The sequence below is a fragment of the Martes martes genome (genome assembly GCF_963455335.1).
Source record: "Martes martes genome assembly, chromosome: 9".
Lineage (NCBI taxonomy): Eukaryota > Metazoa > Chordata > Mammalia > Carnivora > Mustelidae > Martes > Martes martes.
In genome coordinates, this window is record NC_137896.1 from 614,610 (window position 1) to 634,588 (window position 19,979).

General features: G+C 64.1%; 1 protein-coding gene across 1 annotated transcript; it reads left to right on the forward strand.

Annotated features, from left to right (window-relative positions):
- Positions 1–8,296: 8,296 nt before the first annotated feature.
- Positions 8,297–17,311, forward strand: EEF1A2 (eukaryotic translation elongation factor 1 alpha 2). Its single transcript, XM_080814182.1, has 8 exons — positions 8,297–8,322; positions 9,635–9,861; positions 11,579–11,758; positions 12,133–12,429; positions 13,928–14,078; positions 15,234–15,490; positions 16,107–16,341; positions 16,911–17,311. Exons 2-8 carry the CDS (start codon positions 9,718–9,720, stop codon positions 17,036–17,038), a joined length of 1,392 nt encoding a protein of 463 aa, XP_080670308.1. The 5' UTR covers positions 8,297–8,322; positions 9,635–9,717; the 3' UTR covers positions 17,039–17,311.
- Positions 17,312–19,979: the final 2,668 nt, after the last annotated feature.

A 19,979-nucleotide genomic window follows, 5' to 3' on the forward strand; every position in this document is an offset into this window, starting at 1 on the left:
ATCAAATAAATAAATAAATCTTAAAAAAAAATAAAAGACAGTAACCAGTGCTGGTGAGGATGAGGAGAAACGAGAGCCCTCCCACGTCGCTGGCCGGGATGCAGGGCGGTACGGCTGCCATGGACACAGTCTGGAGCTCCTCGAGGGGCTGAGAAGGCTCGCCCGCAGTCTGACACTGAGATGTCTACCCCAGGTGACGACGACGGATGTCCACAGGGCAAAAGTGGACATGAGCGTTCACAGCAGCATCCCAATGTCCAGCATCAATGGACGACGAACAAACGGGAGCAACAAACCAAAGAAGCGTCATCCGGCCACTGACATAGGGAGTGCGGTGTGGATGCCCACGGGAGCGGTGGGGCCGGGCGTGAGCGCCCACTTGGCATGTGGCTCTGTCTGTGTGGACGGTCCAGCTCTGGCAAATCCACAGCCCCAGAGCGGGTGTGGTTTAAGGGGAGGGATGGGGGTGCTTGCCGCACGGTGCGGCGGTTCTTGTGCGGTGACGGAAATGGCCTAAAACCGGTTTATGGTGATGGTCGCACAACTCCAGATAGACGAAAAGCCGCCAAACTACACATTGAATGGATACACCGGGAGGTATGTAAATGACATCCTGATGAAACGGTGTTCGTGGGTGTGTGTTTAAGGGATAAAGACGTAACAGAACTTCACGGGCAAGGACGCGTCCCTCCACAGGCGGGGAGATCTTCGATGTCATCAGCTGTCAGAGAAATGTCAGCTAAAACCACGACGAGGTGGCAGGATGCGCCCACGGGACAATGGAAAGGACCGTCCAGCCAGACAGTTCCAAGAGCTGCTGAGGGTACAGAGCCCCCAGGGCTCACATGCCCCGCAGGGCAAGCGGGACGGGACCCCAGTGTAGAGACAGGTTTGACAGTTTCTGGAAAGGTTAAACATTCACCTGCCGCACGACCCGGCAGCCCCAAGTCTGCCATGTGTCCCAGAGAAACCCGAACACGTTCATACACAAAGTTGCGTACGAAGGTCGGCGGCAGCCTTAGTCCTAACTGCCCAAACTGGAAACAACCCAAAGGTCATTCAGGGGATGAGCGATAAGTAAACTGAGGTTCATCCACACACGGAGTATTACTCACCCGTGCGAAGGGGTGAGTGGTGGACACACAGCGGCCCAGGCGAATCTTAGACGTCGCGCCGAGGGCAGGAAGCCCTGCCCCAGAAGGGACATTGTGGGCGCTGCTGACTCTGGGAGGGTCTCACGACAGCCCTCGGGTGGAGAACAGATCAGCGGCTGCCGGGTAAGAGGTCTGAGAATAGGCAGACGGCGTGAAGGAGGGTTGTGGGGGGGGAACACTCTGGGTCCCGGTCGATGGAGCTACAGGAATCTGGGCACGTGCTAACGTTCATGTAACTGTCTACTTCCCAAAGAGTCAGTTTTCTGTATGATAATTTGAAAAGATAAAAATTTAAAAATAATCCATTGTTATTATTTTTAAAGATTTTATTTGTTTATCTGACAGAGAGAGAGAGCACAAGTGGGGAGGAGGGGCAGAGGGGGAAGCAGGGGCCCCGCTGAGCAGGGGGCCCGATGCGGGGCTCGATCCGGGGGCCCAGGATCATGACCCGACTGAAGGCAGACGGAGCCACCCAGGTGACCCTAAAAAAATAATTTAAAGAGCAGACCCGTCATGGTAAAAATTGATTCAGGTAAGAATCATCAGTGAGTGCTAGGCTGAGAGAGGGACTTCGAAGAGAACTGGGGTGTTCACAGAACCCAAGGTACACCCCATTACTTAGCTGATAATGACGGCAGGAAAAGCTAGTGGCCACCACCTTCACTGGGTGACCACGGACCACACGGCAGTAACTGCGACTGGCGTCAGGCGGCTTTCCTTCCGAGGCGCTGGGAGGAGCCCGGGTGGCTCTGCTGGTGTTCCCAGCAGAAAAACAGAACTTGAATTTCTTGGTGCACAAACATCAGAAAAGCCAAAAGCAGGCCGTCTTCGAAACGCCCGGCCTGAACTCCTAAAGCACATCAGCGTCCCAAAAGACACACGTGCCCGAGGAGCCATCTCCAGCACACGCAGATGGGGCGCCGCGCCGCGCGACACCAGCCCGTGGCCCCGGACTGGGAAGACCGAGCTACGGGCGGCACCGGCTGCAGAGCCGGCACCGTGGGGACCGGGACTCTGGCTCGAAGTGTGTCCACAGAGTGCCTGGGAAATACCGACTCGAGGACGAAGGAGCGAGGGCCACGGTCTGGGCGAGCTCTTCACAAGCGGCTCAGGAAAAGGACGAGGTTCCGGCCCAGAGAGAGAGAGAGAGAGAGAGAGCGCGCGAGAGAATGTCCCCACAGGTGGGTGGACGTAGACGGCCAGAGGGTGTGGACAAAGGCAACACTTGGGACACCTACCCTGGCAGCTTTTCTCTAAGTTTGAAATTATTTCCACATGAACAGCGGGCGTGTGTTACTTCTGCTTCGGCTGCCCGGCCTCCAGCAGCGGCCGCTCCGGGCGGAGGGCGGGGGGCGGCTCGGGCCGTGGCTGCGGCCGCGGAGGCCGCGGGAGGCCTCCCAGACGGCGGATTCGGCCGTCTCCGCACTAGTGTCTATTGCCGCGTAACAAATTACCACAGATTCAGTGACTTTAAAGAACGTGCGTTTGTTACACGTACCCGGCTCTGGAGCTGGGCTCCCCTGGGGCCTCTGCTCAGGGCTCTGAAGGACGAGGTCAGGCTGTCGGTTTCCCCCTGAGGCTTGGGGTCCTCTTCTAGGATCACAGGGCTGTAGGACTCAGGTCCCGGCTTCACTCCATGGACAGCTCGAGGTCACTTTCAACTCTCAGGGGCTGCCCAGCGTCTCCTGACGTTGGCCCCGCGCTGGCGTTCCCACATCCTGGGAGCTCACGTCTTCAAGGCTGGTAGGAGATTCCCTCGCTCTGCTCTGTCCGCCAAGACATCGTCTTAAATAACGGAAGCGGATCCAGGGAGTCGTGGCTCCCGTCCGTCGCAGTCTGCTGGCGAGAGGCAGCCACAGCTTCCTCTGCACTCGCGGGCGTGGGGTGATTCCAGGGCATGGGTCCCGGGGGACAGTACGGCAATGTCTACCATGGGTTGGGATCGGAACAAGACACCAGAAGACAAGCCGTGCTGGGCAGCACTGGTGTTTGGACCCGGCCAGGGTGGAGAGACCTCCTGGATCCATCATGGAACGCATGACTCTTGATTTCAGGGTCTTGAGTTCAAGCCCCACACTGGGTGTAGAGATCACCCAAATAGATAAAACTTACGGAGAGAGAGAAAAGACGACAGCCTACAGTCACGTCTAGTGTAGGGTCATCTAAGAGAAGTTAAAGCTGAGCCCCATGGAGAGCTGGGGACCAAGACCAAAGGTTGAATCTTATCAACCTTGAGGGCTTGCGAGACCTGCGCGGTGTTCCACAGACCAACGCTGAGCAGCATGAGAACAGGCCCCACAGGTCCAGTGGCCGAAGAGCTGGTAGAACAAGCACAGCCGTCCTCAGAGGAAGGTACCAGAACCCGGAGTCTTCCGGCTTCACCCAAAATTACTGGATGTTCAAGAAATGGGAAAAGTTCCTCATAGTCAAAGAAAAAAAAAGCCATCAATTAATCTTCTCTCAGCTATAAACTTATCCTTCGCTGCCCGCCCTTCAAAATGGATCTGCTCCCCGTAGAGCAGAAATGCTCCAAGTCTGTCATCACGGAGCAGGTACCGAGCCTCGAGGCAGTAAGCCGACGACGGGCGGGACACGGCCCGCGGCTCAGAGCTCTGCCCTGGGGTACCCGTGCACAGGCGCGCCCACACGGCTCTAGTTCGGACCTGGCTGGAGGTGCGACAGAGCAGCGGCGAGCATCCGCTGTGTGACGCCCCGATGAATGTCACAAACCCAGTGGCCTGTGAGAGAGGCCAGGAGGAAGGGTCGAAACCGCACAGGTCACGGCCAGGAAGTTCGCAAGAGACAACGTGGCCTGTGGCCTAGGAAGTCGGGACAGCGGCCACCTTCGAGGGCGTGGGGGGGGTCTTTCCTGGGGAAGGAGGCGGCCCCAATGGGGAGACCGCTGCCGCAGGCAGCCTCCCAGGCCCTCATCCCTAGGACGGCCGTGAGGCGCCTGCCCTGGAGGAAGGCTGCTCGCGATCTCCCTGAGGAAGGACGCTCTCTCCGCGGCAGAGACCTAGGCTCCAGGGTTGCCAAGGAGCTGCCTGCTCCCCGGGGCAGCCCCACTGGGAGACGCTCCTCCTCGCATGGAGCTCTGTGGCCTCTCCCTCTGCCACCTGAGGGGTGGGCAGTGGGCCTGCAGACCCTCCCCTGTCCCGACATAGGGGCTGCCTCTTCTTGCCCGGAGAGGCTGAGGCTGACCCCTTCCCTGGGCTCTCCAGTGCACCGCCCCCCCCACCGCCCAGCCCGCAGTGGACCTAATGGGGGGGCCTGGCCACTCCCTCCCCTGCTGCTTGCTTGGAGCCCGGACTCTCCGGGAGCTCAGAGGACAAAGCCCGCCAGACCCCTTCCCTAGAACCAGGTGGGCGCCGGGCAGAGGTGGAGCTCTGGTGCCGGCAGGACACTGCCCTCCCAAGCCAGGTGACAGTGACCGGCTCCTTCACCATGGCAACAGCTCCAGCCACGACGAAGCAGCAGGTGCCCGGTCACGGCCACAGACAAGTCCTGTGGCCCAAGTGCCGGCCGTGGTGAGGGCGGGCTGGGCTGACCTTTCTCATTCTGAGGGGCTCTGTCCCCCTCCCTGGGCTTCCCTGGCAGACGGGTGGGCCCCATACCCTCCCAGACACGCTGGTTTCCTGGGGTGGACTCGTGGGGGCCGGGGGCCTCTCGGAAGTCACCAGCGCCCCAGGCTACTTGACCCAGGAACCAAGCAAGGGGCTGGCCATTTCGAGGGGCCCTTGCCCAGCCTTGGGTTCTAGCAGTGTCACAAAACCCCCTCTCCAGTCCCAGCCCTGGCCCCAGGCCAGACTGCCCCAGCTCAGCCTGCCCCCCACGCCCCCGCGGTGTGCGTGTGGGGGCAGCTTCTCTGATTCTGAGCCTCGAGCTCGCTTTTCTGAGGGAAGCTCCACAGCCAAGAGCGCCTCCTCGCCATGGAGACCACTTAATTTGAGGCCTCACCGGCAGCTCAGTTCCCTGGCTGCTGAGCCTGGGGAGCTGGGGGCGGGAGGAACTTGTCCCCAAGGCCGATCAGGTCGTGTCGTCCCCGTAGGCTGGGAGATGAGAGGAGACTGATCCGCACAGGAGGGTGAGCACAGAAATCCTGGGGTCAGAGGGAAGCCTGGGACCCCAGGCCATGAGCTGGGGTCATTCGGAGACCCCCCGAGGATGGAGGGTGCTCTCAAGCCTGACCCCCGCACCCCCCCCACCGCCCCAAAGCCCCTGTCTGGGTGACCACTGGCCTTGGCCCCTGCAGGAAGGCCCCAGCACAGGTGGTCAGTTACGCATTCGCAAGTTATTATTAACCCGGGAGTGACGTCACCGGCAGCCAATGGGAGCAGGGTTTATTTCCAGGCTGACAGCTTGATAACGGTTAATTTTAGCTGGATCTTCTTTCCCCAGGCTCACGAAACCTCAGCCAGCCAAAGAGGGGGCTGCCTGTGTCTCCCCAAACAGCTCGTGGCTGGGGGCCCCTGGGGGCGCCGGGAGGGGACTAAGGGGGCAGGCCCGTACCCCTTCCTTCTGCCCTGCTCTTCAGAAGGTGCTCTGTGAGGCTGAAGGGCCCCTTCTTTGCTCACCACCCCCCCCCACCCATACCCTTGGATGCTGTGGGGGCCATAGTGACAAGCGGCTCAGATTTGGGAGAAGCAGGGCGAGGGGAGGAGAGGGAGGAGCACAGGTGGGACCCAGCTGGCTTCTGTCCAGAAGGAACGCTGGCCCGGCTCGGCCTTCTGAGCTGACTGCAGGCTCGGCCCTCCTTGGCTGTGACCTTGGCCCCCGCGGTTTGCCCGTCTGTGCCCAGTGGACTCACGGTCCCTGGGTCTTGGCGGCCTAGTAGCCCCGCCCAGCACTGGGTGAGCTCACAAGCCTCCCACGGGCTTTTGCGGTGCTACTCAGCACTATTCAAGGATCCAGGCTTACCCAGTCCAGGCAGCAGGTAGTAGCTGTTAGTCTCCAGGACCACATACTGGTTAGGGCTCCTTCAGCACCGCTGGTGTGTCGTCATTCAGGTTTATACCATATTCACTCTCACTGTCCAAGTGAGCTCGAGTGCGTCCCGGAGGCTGAGAGGCCGGGATCCCAGGGCCCTGCAGGCAGCCCAGTTGTGGGTCGATGGGGCACATCGTGGGGACAGAGGCACTTTGGAGAAACCACCTGAGACCTCTGCCGGGGCTCAGCACGTTGGACCTCCGGGGAGGACGCTGCATTCCAGCAGCAGTGGCCACCGCCCGGGGCAGCATGGCCTCCTGGCACAGGCGAGCCCCGGGATGACTTGGTTCCCACTGGGCTGACAGTAGCGCGTGAGCTGGGAGTTGAGCTCAGACCTTGTCGGGGGCTGGCCTGCAGGCAGCCCGGGGGCTCAGGGGGTGGTGGCCCCACTGGGGAAGTCGGGTGGGTGTCCCCAGGGACCTGGCCTCTCTGCAGTGGTTTGGCCCATTCCAGCTTCAGCACCCCCAATTTGGTGTCTCCCAAACTCCTGCTAACCTTCAGGCAGGAGAGACACATCAAACCTAGAGGGCAGCTGTGCGGGGTGGGGGTGGGGGGTTGAGTATGGTCTCCAAGCTTGCCAGGAGTTTATTTTTAATCCTGGCTCAGGTTTGATGGTATCAGCAGCACTTGGAAGCGCTGGGAATCATCTGCGAGCCCTTCCCTGCCTGAAAGGGTTAGGAGTGCCTCTGTCTGTAGATGTAGACCTTGGTCCTGTGGGGCAGACCCCACCCCACGACAACTCAGTGGGAGAGCCTGTTACCTCCCCAAGAGACCTCCCCATCGGCTGGGGAGAAGAACTGCTTGGCCCCAGCCACTGCCCTGGGCCTCTATGCCTCCCGACCTGCTGGGGGTCACATCTCTGAGGGCTCTCTCAGCCAATGCCCCGGTAGAAGGTGCTGGACACCCGGCCTCTGCTGTCACCCACTCACCTTGCTTGACCTTCTCCCAGACATTGCAGTGACTAGGACAAATCAGGCAGGAGTGGTCTCCCATTGATGGGAGGTGTGGCCATGGGGACAGAGGCTTGTGGGCCAAGAGGCCTATATACTCGGTTTCCACACAACACCGGGCTGCCCACTCCTCTCCTTAAAACCCATGGTGGCCTTTACCCTGGTCTGCCCAAGACCCTCCGAGATGCCCCTGCCCCCACTTTCTACAGACCCAGCCCATGGGTGGCTTGGCGGTGTGACCACACGGAGGCCAGGAGTGAGGGGAACCCCTGCCCACTCACGCCCATTAGGGCATCTTGGGAAGCTATCAGTGGTCTCTGGGAACAGACTTAGAACGTGCCCTGCGTGGAGAGAGGCCCAGGGTGGATGAGAGCCCTTTGCAGGAGCCTCAGAGGGAGGGGGGTCGAGGTACACAGGCTCAGGAGCCTCGGGCTACTTGGCCAAGCTGGGGGGATCCTGGAGACACGGTTTTCAGGCCATGCCATGGGGCGTGGTGGGGGTGCGCCAGGGTGAGCCCATGTGGCAGACGCACGGGGACAGGGGGCCTGACAGTGAGCTAATTTCAGGGTCCCAAAGGAGGAAGGACCTGCACGACCTGGCCACACCGGGGAGGCAGATCCGAGGTTCATTTGCTCCTCAGACACCAGCCACAAGTAGACCTTGCGCTTGGGAAAAGCGGGCCAGGACTGTGGCCCAGACCCTGGCCTCAGCCCCTGCCCCTCCGGCGGAGGCCTGACCTGCAGTTTCCTGTCCCTGGGGCCGGCCGGTCCCCAGAGACCCCCTTTTAGGTCTGGAGCGCCTTTCCACCTCCTCTGTCCTGGGGGGCCTGAGCCCCGCCCCTCACTCGGCTTCTGCTTCCTCGTCCTCCGTCTCTGCCCCTCCCTCCTCGCCGGCTCCCTCCCGCCGCCCCGCGCCCCCCGCGCCCGCCGCGCGGCTCCCTGCCTGCAGCCCTCCGGTGCGCCCGGCGTCCGCGCCTTTGCCGCTCGCTCCCTCGCCGCACCTGCCCTCGCGTCCCCGCGGCGCCCGCGCGCGCCCGCGGGGCCCGCACCCCCGCGTCCCTCGCACCCCCGCCCCGCGCGCCCCGCCCCGCCCCTCCCCCGCCGGTACCGCATTGCCGTACCGCAGGGCGCAGTGCACTGCGCGCGCTCCGTCGATAGGTGGACCCCCTCCCGGAGAGATAAAACCGCCCGCGCCGGCGCCGCCGGTCCCTCTGGCTGAGACCTCGGCTCAGGGTAAGGACGCTCGGCCTCCGGGGCCCGCCTCCGCCCCCAGCCTTCGGCGGCGGGTCCGCGCTCCGGGGGCCGGGCCGGGGAGGGGGCGCGCAGAGGGGCGAGGCTCGCGCCGGGCGAGGCTGTGCGGCTCGCTCCGGGCTCCGGGCTCCGGGCTCCGGCGGGCCCCAGGGCTCGGTCCCCCGGCGACGCACGGCGCCGGGGTGGGGGCCCCGCGGTGGAGCTTGTTTATGCGCTGGTGCCGGCTGGGGACAGGTCTTGTGGGCGTCGGCGATCGCCCCGCAGCTGTGACCTTGGGACCGGCGGCGTGGGGGGTGCTGAGGGGTTGCGGCAGGGTCCTCAGTGCCCTCAGTGCCGGGGCTGTGGGGGATGCGGGGCAGAGGGGGAGACAGGGAGACCTGGGGGGCATTCGCCACCCGCGCCCCCCCCCCAGCCGACGTGTCCACTTGGTGTCTGCACCCTAGGGTGCGCCATTGCTGCCTACTTCCCCTCACCCAGCGCCCTGTCCCCTCCTGGGCTGCCTAGGTTTCTCCACTGACCTCCAGGATGGGGCAGGGGTTGTGGCCCTGGGCCCCCACGGAGGGAAAGGGGGAGAGGGGTCCCCTGCCCCCACCAGGCTGCAGGCATGTCTGTCTGGCACTTCCTGGGCTTGGCTGCTGGGGCCAGATTCCTCCCCACTCTGAAGAGCAGGGACCCCACCTCCCTGCCCTCCAGTCGGCCCCCTGCCCGGACCAGGGAGAGCCCAAGCTATTCTAGGCCCCTGATCTGGGCACCACCACCCTGTGGGAGCCCTGGCCAGGCCCGTCTCCCCTGGTGCCGGCCAGCCTGGCAGGGATGAAGGGAAGATGGCGCCCTCCCTGCTTGAGGAGGGGAGAGGGGAGCCACCCCAGCAGCAGCGGGGGCCTGTGGGGGTGGGGAACGGCGGGGCCCAGGACTCCCGGTGGGGGGCAAGCACCAGGGACAGCACTGGAGCGCAGGGCACAGTGACTCATCACCAGGCTCCTGACTGGCCATGGGGTTTGCCCAGCCTGGTGTTTCTCCAGCTCTTGGGAGGGCGGTTAGCCTCCTTCATGGGGGTGCTCTGTGGGCATGACACCCAGATATTTAGGGCAGATTGGACCGCTGGGGCTTGCCACCTGACCCAAATGGGCCAGGCACAGGCTGGGGGGGGGGTCTTCCTGGCCCACCAAGTGTGGGAACGTGGCCCCGTGGGAGGGTCGGCGGGCAGGGACGTGCTTGCAACATGTGTTGGCCAGTGTCTTTGCTGGCTTCCCTCTGAGGCTCTCCATCACCTGTCCCCCACCCCAACCCCCAGAATCCCCGCTCAGCAGCCCCCCCCCCCCACCCTGAGCCACAGCGCTCCAGGCCTTTCCAGCCCTTCCCCGCGCCCCGGGCAGAATGGGCAAGGAGAAGACCCACATCAACATCGTGGTCATTGGCCACGTGGACTCCGGCAAGTCCACCACGACAGGCCACCTCATCTACAAGTGCGGAGGCATCGACAAGAGGACCATCGAGAAGTTTGAGAAGGAGGCGGCGGAGGTGAGCCTGCCCCCCTCGCCCCCGTCCACAGAGAGGACAGGTTCCACACGGAGGCTGGGCTGGGGCTTCCCTGACTCTGGGGCACGGGGCTCAGCCGATCTCCTCCAGGGCTAGAAGGCAGGAGCCCTAAAGGCACCCGCGTGGGGCACAGGTACCTGAGAGAGCCCGGCTGGAGCGGCTGTGGGGGGCGGCGGCCTCTCTCTGGAGACCTGCTTGGTGTGGGCAGAGGGACAGCCTGGGGATCTGCCCCCCCCCCCCGTGCGGGGGAGGTGACCTGGAGGCAGCATTTCTGCTCCACAGGGGTCCACACCAGGCTCTGGAACTCTCTGCCACATTGGGCTTGAGAAGCCTGCACCCAGGGTGGGGTTCCTGTGTCCCCAGGGCTGAGTTCTGGGGCTGGAGGTGATGCTGCCCTCGCTTGTCCTGGGGCTGGGCCAGGCCTCGGGGTGGCTATTAATAGCTGACGGGTGGGCACTCAGCCCATCGGCTCCGTTTTCTTGTGCTGGGTTGGGGAGGGCCGCCTGTCCGGGGTGGCGCTCTTTTGGAGGGGTTCCTGGTTGCCTGGGGAGGGTAGGAGGGGCCCTGTTGGCTGACCTCCTTTCTCTTAAGTGACTGAGACCCATGGGTGGGAAGTGGCCACAGAGGTGCCGGGGGGGGGAGGTTCTGCTCTTGACAACCTCTGCGCCCACCCTGGGCTCTGGGAGAAGCCCCTGTCTTGGAGGCTGTGAGGGTTCTTTCCTGGATGACGGGGGGTCAGGGCCAGGGCCCAGGAGGAGTCAGTTGCTGGCCTGGGCTGACCCTGCTCAGAGTGTGTGCGTGTGCGTGTGTGCGCGCGTGTTGGGGGGATTTGTTGCGCTGGGCTGTCTCCTTCCACGCCTAAGCCCAAAAGCTGCGTCACTCCCTGCTTCCCTGCGTGATTGGCGCTGGGGGAGGCTGTGGGTGTTTGCAGGATGTCTGGTTCAGGTCTAGCTGGGTCCCCTCTGGGGCCTGTCTGGGTGGCCCTCTGGGCTGGGCAGCCTCCCCGGAGGGCAGAGCACTGTCCATGCACAGCCCTGCAGGGAGATCTGCCTGGCTGGACAGCGGCCTCGGCAGCTGCTCTGAGCACAGCTCTGGCCCGGAGCACGGGGGTCTTGCTGGGTGGGGCACCGAAATTTGCAGGGGGAGCACAGAAGGCGAGGAGGAGCCTCAGAGCCACTTGGAAGCGTTGGCTGTCGGTAGAAAGAGCTGGAAAGCCAGGCCCTCCCATGCAAACGCATCCCTTCTTTTTTTCCCTTAAAAAAATTAGAGGGTTTTTTTTGGGCTTGACACCTTGCTGGTGATGTTGTCAGCCTCTGGCTAACGTAGGGATCTGATCTGCGGACGTTGGGGTGGTCAGCTTCAGATAAAGGGGCACCCTCGGCCAGGGGAGGGGTTGAAATCACCTGGTGGCTTCCCTCCAAGCCTGATTCCCAGGCCTTTGCGCCACCTACTGGTGGACGTTCGGATGGCCACCATCCAGGTGGCAGGAGGCTGGACCTGGGCACACAGGGTGGCGGGGCTTGGGCAGGACAGGGCTGAGGTCCCGGTGTCCCTCAGAGGTCCTCGCCTCTGGCTCCCTCATCCCAGAGATGGGCTCAGAGTCCCAGGGACCCAGGGGGGCGCCTCTGCTGTGACACGTTCCCATGGCCAGCCGACTGAGTCCTGGGTCCCTCCTTGGTGCCACGCCCCACCCCTGCAGATGGGGAAGGGCTCCTTCAAGTACGCCTGGGTGCTGGACAAACTGAAGGCAGAGCGGGAGCGCGGCATCACCATCGACATCTCCCTCTGGAAGTTCGAGACCACCAAGTACTACATCACTATCATTGACGCTCCCGGCCACCGCGACTTCATCAAGAACATGATCACCGGCACGTCCCAGGTGGGCGGGGCACCCGTTTGGGGGACACCTGGGGGCCCGGGGCCCTTGAGGAGCAGCTGGGTTTCCTCGGCTTCCTGCCCGGGGCGTGATGCCCCGGACGTTTGTTATCCCTCACCCCTGCCCCCCCAGACAACCGATTAGGGGCCCCAACACCTCAGCCAGGCAGGGGTGTCCGTAAGGACCGCCAGCCACCGCCAGGGCCACCTTGGCAGACAGTCGGACAGACAGTCAGACAGCCCCAGACCATCAGACATCGCCAGGCCATTCACACAGAGGAGCCCCTGCTGCCGCCCCTCCTGTTGGGACCTCGAGGCCCATCCCCGGGCAGCTGCCTGGAGGGGCCTGGGGCTCACAGGGCCTGCCCTGCTGGCCAGGCGGACTGCGCGGTGCTGATCGTGGCAGCCGGCGTGGGCGAGTTTGAGGCGGGCATCTCCAAGAACGGGCAGACCCGCGAGCACGCGCTGCTGGCCTACACGCTGGGCGTGAAGCAGCTCATTGTGGGGGTCAACAAGATGGACTCGACGGAGCCCGCCTACAGCGAGAAGCGCTACGACGAGATCGTCAAGGAGGTCAGCGCCTACATCAAGAAGATCGGCTACAACCCAGCCACGGTGCCCTTTGTGCCCATCTCTGGCTGGCACGGTGACAACATGCTGGAGCCCTCACCCAACGTGAGTGCCCACGGACAGTGGCAGGGGGGCTGCCGGGGCCCCTCCCCGGGCAGCCAGGGTCCCGGGGTGTGCGTGGGTCGGGCTCAGTCAGGGCGAAGCATAGGGTCAGAGGAGCCGTGTGCAGGCTGCCCTCAGCCTCCCCCCGGCCTGCTGCGTTCCCTTCACCTGCAGGAGCAGAGGCACCTGCCCGGTGGCTCAGCCTGGCGACGAGCCCGTTTGCGTGAACTGTGGCCCTCCCCTCAGCCCCCCATGAGGCCCCCACAGGCTCTTCTCCGGCCGGGGCACTCTGTCAGGTGGAGAGTGCAGGAGCAGCGGCCGCTGGGGGCCAGGACCGAGGGCCCCGTCTCTGGACGGTCACTGTTCATCTCCCCCAGGAGCCTCCCCAGGGGCTCAGCGGTTCGGCCCTGGGAGGGGCCCTGGGAGGGGCCGAGAGCTGACCCTCCCCCGGCTGGATGGGGCTGTGGCTCAGGCAGCCTGTGTCTCAGGGACCCTGACTCAGCAGGAGCCGGTGAGTCGGAGCCTGAAGCGGAGTTTTCAGAACCTGAGACCGGGCACCTCCGCATACAGTGAAACACGAGCCCGCCCCGGCCTCGGAGGGTGGCCGCGTGCTCCGGCCGGTGCCGTGGCCACCACACTGAGGGAGGCGGGCGTGGGGGGAGACTGCTCTGGAGCTCCGTGGTCAGGGCGCAAGGCTGGGGACCGTGCCCCCTTCTCGCTGGGCTGCCTGTTTGCGTGTGGTGGGTCCCACAGAAGCTGGCGCGTGTGTGCGCACACACACACACACAAAGATGGCACTCGTGGGTGAGCTGACCACAGCCTCCACCCCTGGGGAGGCCGACAGAACACCGGCCCCCGGACATCCCGTTCCCGACCCAAGTGCAGGGCGCTCTCGCTTGATCTGTGCTATCTAGGGGACACAGCCCCTGGAGTGGACGGGGCAGTGCTGCCGGCCCCCTCCCCTTCTCCCTGCCTGTGGCCAGCGGGCTGGGGGGGGCCTGTGCCAGGAGGGCACTGGGTGTGCGGTCAGGAGAAGCCCTAGGCAGGGAGGGCTCAGCCGTGCCCTCAGACAGTTGGCACAGTGGTTAAGGAGCAAGGCTGCCTTCTCGACCTCGAGCCCGCCCACTGGCCCGACTCAGGCCCTTCTCGCTCTGGTGCCAGCCCTGGCCCGGGATCTGAGGGTGCAGGAAAGGGGGCTGAGCTGGGCTGGGCTCTGCTTCTTTTCCCAAACCTCCTTTCCCAAGGCTTCTGTGATGTTGGGAGTGTGAACTGGTGGGTGGGGAGGATACAGGCCACCTGGGCCACACCTTGACGGACATGATCTGGCTTCTGGTACAGAGCTGGCCGGCAGGGTCTGTGTGCCCCTGCTCCCCAGACCCCCTCGGGTCAGATGCCTCCTTCAGGCTTCCGGGAGAGTCCTGGGGAGGCCGTGGGGCTAGGATGTAGGGCAGGGAGGGTGTAGGTGGTCTCCACCTCCAGCGGATACTTTCTTCCTGTCCAGATGCCGTGGTTCAAGGGCTGGAAAGTGGAGCGTAAGGAGGGGAATGCCAGTGGCGTGTCCCTGCTGGAGGCCCTGGACACGATCCTGCCCCCGACACGCCCCACAGATAAGCCCCTGCGCCTGCCGCTGCAGGATGTGTACAAGATCGGCGGTGAGTGGGGGTGCAAGCTTCCACTGGCTGTGGGCACCTGGCCCGGCTGACCCCGGCGGGCTCTGCCCCTCACACCCACTCCGAGACCAGGGCCCTTGACAAGGGGCTTTTGAGGCCAAGCTGTCTGCCTCTCCCCCAGTGCCATAGACTTTCTGGGGGACCATCCATCCGTCTGTCCTTCCCCCATCCATCCATCCATCCAGACAACTGTTCCCCCCCCACATTCATCTGTCCATTCATCTGCCTGTCCATCCGTCCATCCAAACAGCCATCCGTCTGTCTGCTCATACAGCTGTCTACCTCACCCATCCGTCTGTCCAGCCAGCCAGCCAGCCACCCACACGCCCATCTCTCTGTCCACACACCCGTCCACCCCCACCCGTCCATCTGTCCATTCATCTGCCCACCTGCCCACTCCTGCCCATTCATCCATCTGTCCAGGGTCTTCTTCCCCTCAGCTAAGCACTCAGCCCTATGCCAGCAGCTGGTGGCACACGGGTAACTCCCATGTCCCCTTACCCTCATGACAGTCCCAGTCTTGTGGGAGAGAAGATGTGCTCCAGACCTGAGATGACAGGGAGACCACAAACAAGCACGAGGCCGACAGGCACAATCCCAGTGTGGGGGCTATGTGCAGGGGTGTCGCACTCACCCAGCACAGAGACCGGCCACCAGCCCCAGGCTCTGTCATCCCATAGCCGGGGTTGGGGGTGGAGCTTCACCTCTCTCGCTGAGGGGGGCCAGACACCCACCAAGCAGCCACACGGCCTGAGCAGATCCGTGAGAAGTGCGGGGGCACCTGTGCCCCTTTGGGGTGGCCCCTGACATCAGCGGGCCCAGGTGGGCTGGTCCTCGACTGCCCTGCTCTTGTCACACCTGGAGGGGCCTCACACAGTGCTCCCCCCAGGGGACAGCTGCCACCTGGGGGCAGGGACGGGCCTCCAGGTCTGGATGGGCCTCTCTTTGCCCATGTTCCCCTCACTTTCTCCTGCGCAGGCGTCTGGGAATTCTCTTGTGTTCAGTCCCTTCTTTTCCTGACAGGGTCAGGGTAGCCTCTGCTTCTATCTGAACCTCAGTGTCTGCCTCGTCTGGGGTCTCCCTGAGCCACTCGCTCCGTCCCACCTGCCCCTCATAGCCCCCTTCCTCTCCACCCAGGCATTGGCACCGTGCCCGTGGGCAGAGTGGAGACGGGCGTCCTCCGGCCGGGCATGGTGGTCACCTTCGCACCTGTGAACATCACCACGGAGGTGAAGTCCGTGGAGATGCACCACGAGGCCCTGAGTGAGGCCCTGCCCGGAGACAATGTCGGCTTCAACGTGAAGAACGTGTCAGTCAAGGACATCCGTCGAGGCAATGTGTGTGGGGACAGCAAGTCCGACCCTCCCCAGGAGGCTGCCCAGTTCACCTCCCAGGTGGGCTTCCAGTCCCCCAAGGACAGGAACAGGGAGGTCCTTGGCATTAGCAGAGTGCTTGATCCCTGTTGAGCCTGGCCCTTGGGAGAACCGGACCCTTGCTTTACAAATGAGGCCATCCAGGGCTTGGGTCAGGGCTGAGGGCCCTCACAGGGAGAGCACACGCTGGGGCGGGCCCCACCTTGTTGCTCTGAGCCTCCCTGAGGTCCCATGTGGGTCCTGAAAATGTTTTTGTCGCTGGACGTCTCCGTAGTATTTTATTCCCTACATTCTCACTGTACCCTCTCTGATCACCTCTTCACATGACAGGCTTCCGCGAGGTGTAACGGAAGGGTGGGGCTTGTGGTGCGGCTTCTCATCCTGCCTCGGCTCTGGCCCCGGGCACTGGCCCTTCCCACAGGGCACCTGTTGGTGGCTTATCTCTTGTGGCTCGCCAAGTGCTTCCTGAGGACCCTGGGGTCCGTGCCAGCGGTGTGGGTCCCCCATGGCCTGACCTTCCCTCACGGCCGGCCCCCAGCCCCGGGGATTCCAGCCTCCCTGGGGGCTGACGCCCCCTTTCCCACTCGGGGCGTGTCTGACAGCCCTGCCTGACAGCCCTGCGTGTGTCTTTGCCCAGGTCATCATCCTGAACCACCCAGGGCAGATCAGCGCCGGGTACTCACCGGTCATTGACTGCCACACGGCCCACATCGCCTGCAAGTTTGCGGAGCTGAAGGAAAAGATTGACCGGCGTTCGGGCAAGAAGCTGGAGGACAACCCCAAAGCCCTGAAGTCGGGAGACGCAGCCATCGTGGAGATGGTCCCTGGGAAGCCCATGTGTGTGGAGAGCTTCTCACAATATCCACCTCTTGGTGAGCTGGCCCGGGGCCGAGGGAGGTGCAGCCTGGCTGGGGCTGGTCTGGGCTGCGGCAGAGGGCCGCATGGGGCGGCGGGCGGGGATGTCCTTCACTTTGCTGTGGCCTCCCGCCTCCATCTCACGGAGCGTTGGTGGCCCTGCTGGGCAGCTCTGGGAGGAAGACCCCAGGCCCACAGCCAGTCTGGCGGCAGAATGAGGACTGCCTGCTGGGCGTCAGCTGGCCGGGGTATCCCTAGGATGACCCGCAGGCCTATGTCAGAGAGCCGCCTTGCCCAGGCTGCTGGCCCGCGTCGTCCGGGCTGAGAGGGTACAGTCCCGGCCAGGCGTGTCCCGGAAGCCCCCCAAGGCCTGGGCCGGCCCTGGGGTCGTTCCTGCCGCCTAAGGAGACCAGAGCTGAGAGACGTTCCCGCTCGGGGGTCTCACACTCCGCGGGCTGTGGACCGCACCGCCCGCCCCCGGAAACGGGCCGGGGAGGGAGGATGCTGTGAGCTCGAGTGCGCCTGCGCGTGGCATCCCGGCCCGGGGGGCGGGGCCCCGCTCGCCCCTCACGCCCCCTCCCCGCAGGCCGCTTCGCGGTGCGCGACATGCGGCAGACGGTGGCCGTGGGCGTCATCAAGAACGTGGAGAAGAAGAGCGGCGGCGCCGGCAAGGTCACCAAGTCGGCGCAGAAGGCGCAGAAGGCGGGCAAGTGAAGCGCGGGCGTCCGCGGCGCGACCCTCCCCGGCGGCGCCGCGCCCCGCCCCCGGCCCCGCCCCCGGCCCCGCCCCCGGCCCGGCGCCCCGCCCCCCCGCCAGGCGCACGTCTGCACCTCCGCTTGTAAGAGGCTCTCGGTCAGCGACTGGATGCTCGCCATCAAGGTCCAGTGGAAGTTCTTTAAGAGGAAAAGCGCCCCTGCCGCCCCCGCTTCCGCGCCCAGCCTTCGCCGCGCTCAGTGCCCGTTTTACCAATAAACTGAGCGACCCCAGACCCGTGTGCGCCTGCTTCTGGGTGGGGTGCGGTGGGGTGGGGGCCGTCCGCCCCGCGCTCTCCCCAAGCCCCTTCCCGCCCCGGGGTCCCCCCTGCCCCCGTCACCGCTGCGGCTGGCCTGGCCGGTGTCCTTCCGCGCTACCCAGGGTGGGTGGGTGGGTGGGGGCCCCCACGCTGTGGCCCCCCGCACTGGAGGCCTGATCCCGGTTTGCAGTGGGGGCGACGGGGGCTTTGGAAATGCCCTCCTGGGGGCGTCCAACACAAGACTCCGCAGAAGAGGGCTGAGTGTTGTGAAGGTCTCTCTGAGCATGGGGGCGGGTGGTGGTGGTGGGGGGGCTGAGGGCCCCTCCCCGCCGGTGCCTGTGACACTCTGTTCTTCGCTGGGCTCCTCGCTCCTCCCGTCTCACTCCCCCCGCGCCAGCCAGTCACTGTGGCTGGAGAGAATCACCTCATGCGTCCTGCCCTTCAGCGAGAGCCTGGGCGCACCCAGGACTCCAGTCCCCCAAACCCTGGAGAAAGCCCGGGCTGTGGTCAGCAAGGACAGGGGGCGGTGTCCTTGCTTCCCGCCCGGCCATCCCTGCTCTAGGACAGCCGCTCCCTGCTGTACCAGGGGTTGGTGTTGCAGGAGCCCTGCCCGCGTGGGGGCAAGGATGGACCGTCGGATTCCCCAGCCATGCTCACAGTAGGGGACGGGGGCTGGGGGCTCCCCTCCGGGGGGGCAGTAGGCCAACCATGTGAGTCTCTAGGGCTGCTGCAACAAGTGACCTCAAAATGGCTTACGACGGCAGAGGTGTCCTCTCCCCCCCCCCCCAAAGTCACCGCGACTGGGACATAATTCGGGCATTGGTGGGGCTGGACTCCCCCCAGAGGCTCCCACTCCTTGCCTCTGGCAGCTTCTGGTGGCTGCCAAAGCTCCTCGGCTTGCAGCCGGCCCACTCCAGGCCCCGCTCCACAGGCCTGTGGCATCTCCTCTGTGCGTCCGATGGCCTTCGGCATTCTCTTGTAAGGATGCAGGTGACCGGCCTACGTGAGAGCCCAGCGTCATCTCATCTTGGGACCCACAACGGAGCTGCTTCTGCAGAGCCCTTCCCGCCACACAGGCCACATCACAGTTCTGGGGGTCAGGGCCTGAACTCTGTGGGGGCACATCCAGGCCGCTACACTGCGAGAGGCTGCTAGCCGCAGAGATGGGCGCTTGTGGCTCAGCGGCGTCTCCCGCGGCCTGTGCCCAAGGGGGCCTGGGTCCCAGGAAGTTGCATGAACAGAGTAGGACAGGAAGGAAGAGCCTCGCAGCCAGACAGAGTGATGTGGGGCCTGCTCTCCGGCGCTGGTGCAGACCCACGTGGGAAGGGTCCGGACTGACCCACAGAGGCCTCCAAGGAGGGGGGCCCAAGTAGGAAAATACAGACAGAGGAAGCCCAGGCAGACTTGTTTCAGACAAATGGTGAATATTTATTTATTTATTTATTTATTTATTTAATTTATTTTTAGAGATTTATTTACTCATTTGAGAGAGAGAGGCAGAGATAGAGAGAACACAAGCAGGGGAGAGGGAGAGGGAGAGGAGGAAGCAGACTCCCCGCTGAGCAGGGAGCCCGATGTGGGGCTCCGTCCCAGGACCCTGGGATCACGACCTGAGCCGAAGGCAGACGCTTAATGACTAAACCACCCGGGCATCCCCCAATAATTTCTTAATATAAATATGTCACATACAGTATTTACACAGAAAAAGTATTTGTTCTTTATCGGAGATTCGGACCTGACTGTGTATTTTGTCTGCGACCCTACCTTAGGAAACCAGGAGCTTCGTGCTGCTCTCCTGGGCGCCCCCCACCCCCAGACTTCTGTGGCTGGGGGGACCTGGTGACCTGAGATCTGTCTGCCCCAGGAAGCCGTCCTCGCGGCCCAGTTAGGGTTGGGGTCAAATCAAATTAAACTGTCAGCCTGGGACAGGGTGGGAGTGCAAGGCAGGCTCACTGGGGTGGAAGGACTGTATAGTCCTTCTGGGGCCCCTCACCTCCCCTCTCCTCCCCTCCCCTCCCATCTGCTGTGGTAACTCTGGGTCCGTCTGGGAGCCCCGGTCACTCAGACACCACAGGCAGGGCTAGAGCCGAGTGTCCTGCCCAGCAGAGGTCTGTGCTTGCCTCCTGCCTCCCCGCCCCGTGCTGGTCCCCCCAGAGGGGGTACATTTCTGGGACTGGGTCACGGATGCTCCCAGGTTCGCAGACTCCTGGGAGGGTGTGGAGACAGAGGTGGGAGCACTTCCTCCTTCCCACCAGGGTCTGAGGCAGGTGAGGGTGCTGGCTGTGGCCCAGTGTGGGGTTCCTGGGGAGGGTCTCAGCACTCTGGGCCCGTTCTGGGGCCAGGTGATGAAGGCAGGCCCAGAAAGTTCCACACGCCCGGATCTGGAGCCTGGCAGGTTCAGGGCCTCGTGGCACCCTTGGTGCCAGGCTCAGAGAGGGGCCCACGGGAAGGCCAGGGGACCTGAGCCTCAGCCTGGTGGGGGTGCAGCCACTCTGGGCACCCACGGGGGGCAGCACAGCTACCCAGGCATTTGCACCCGCCTGCGGCGGCTGGGGGGCTAGGCTCAGAGAGGGGCCCACGGGAAGGCCAGGGGACCTGAGCCTCAGCCTGGTGGGGGTGCAGCCACTCTGGGCACCCACGGGG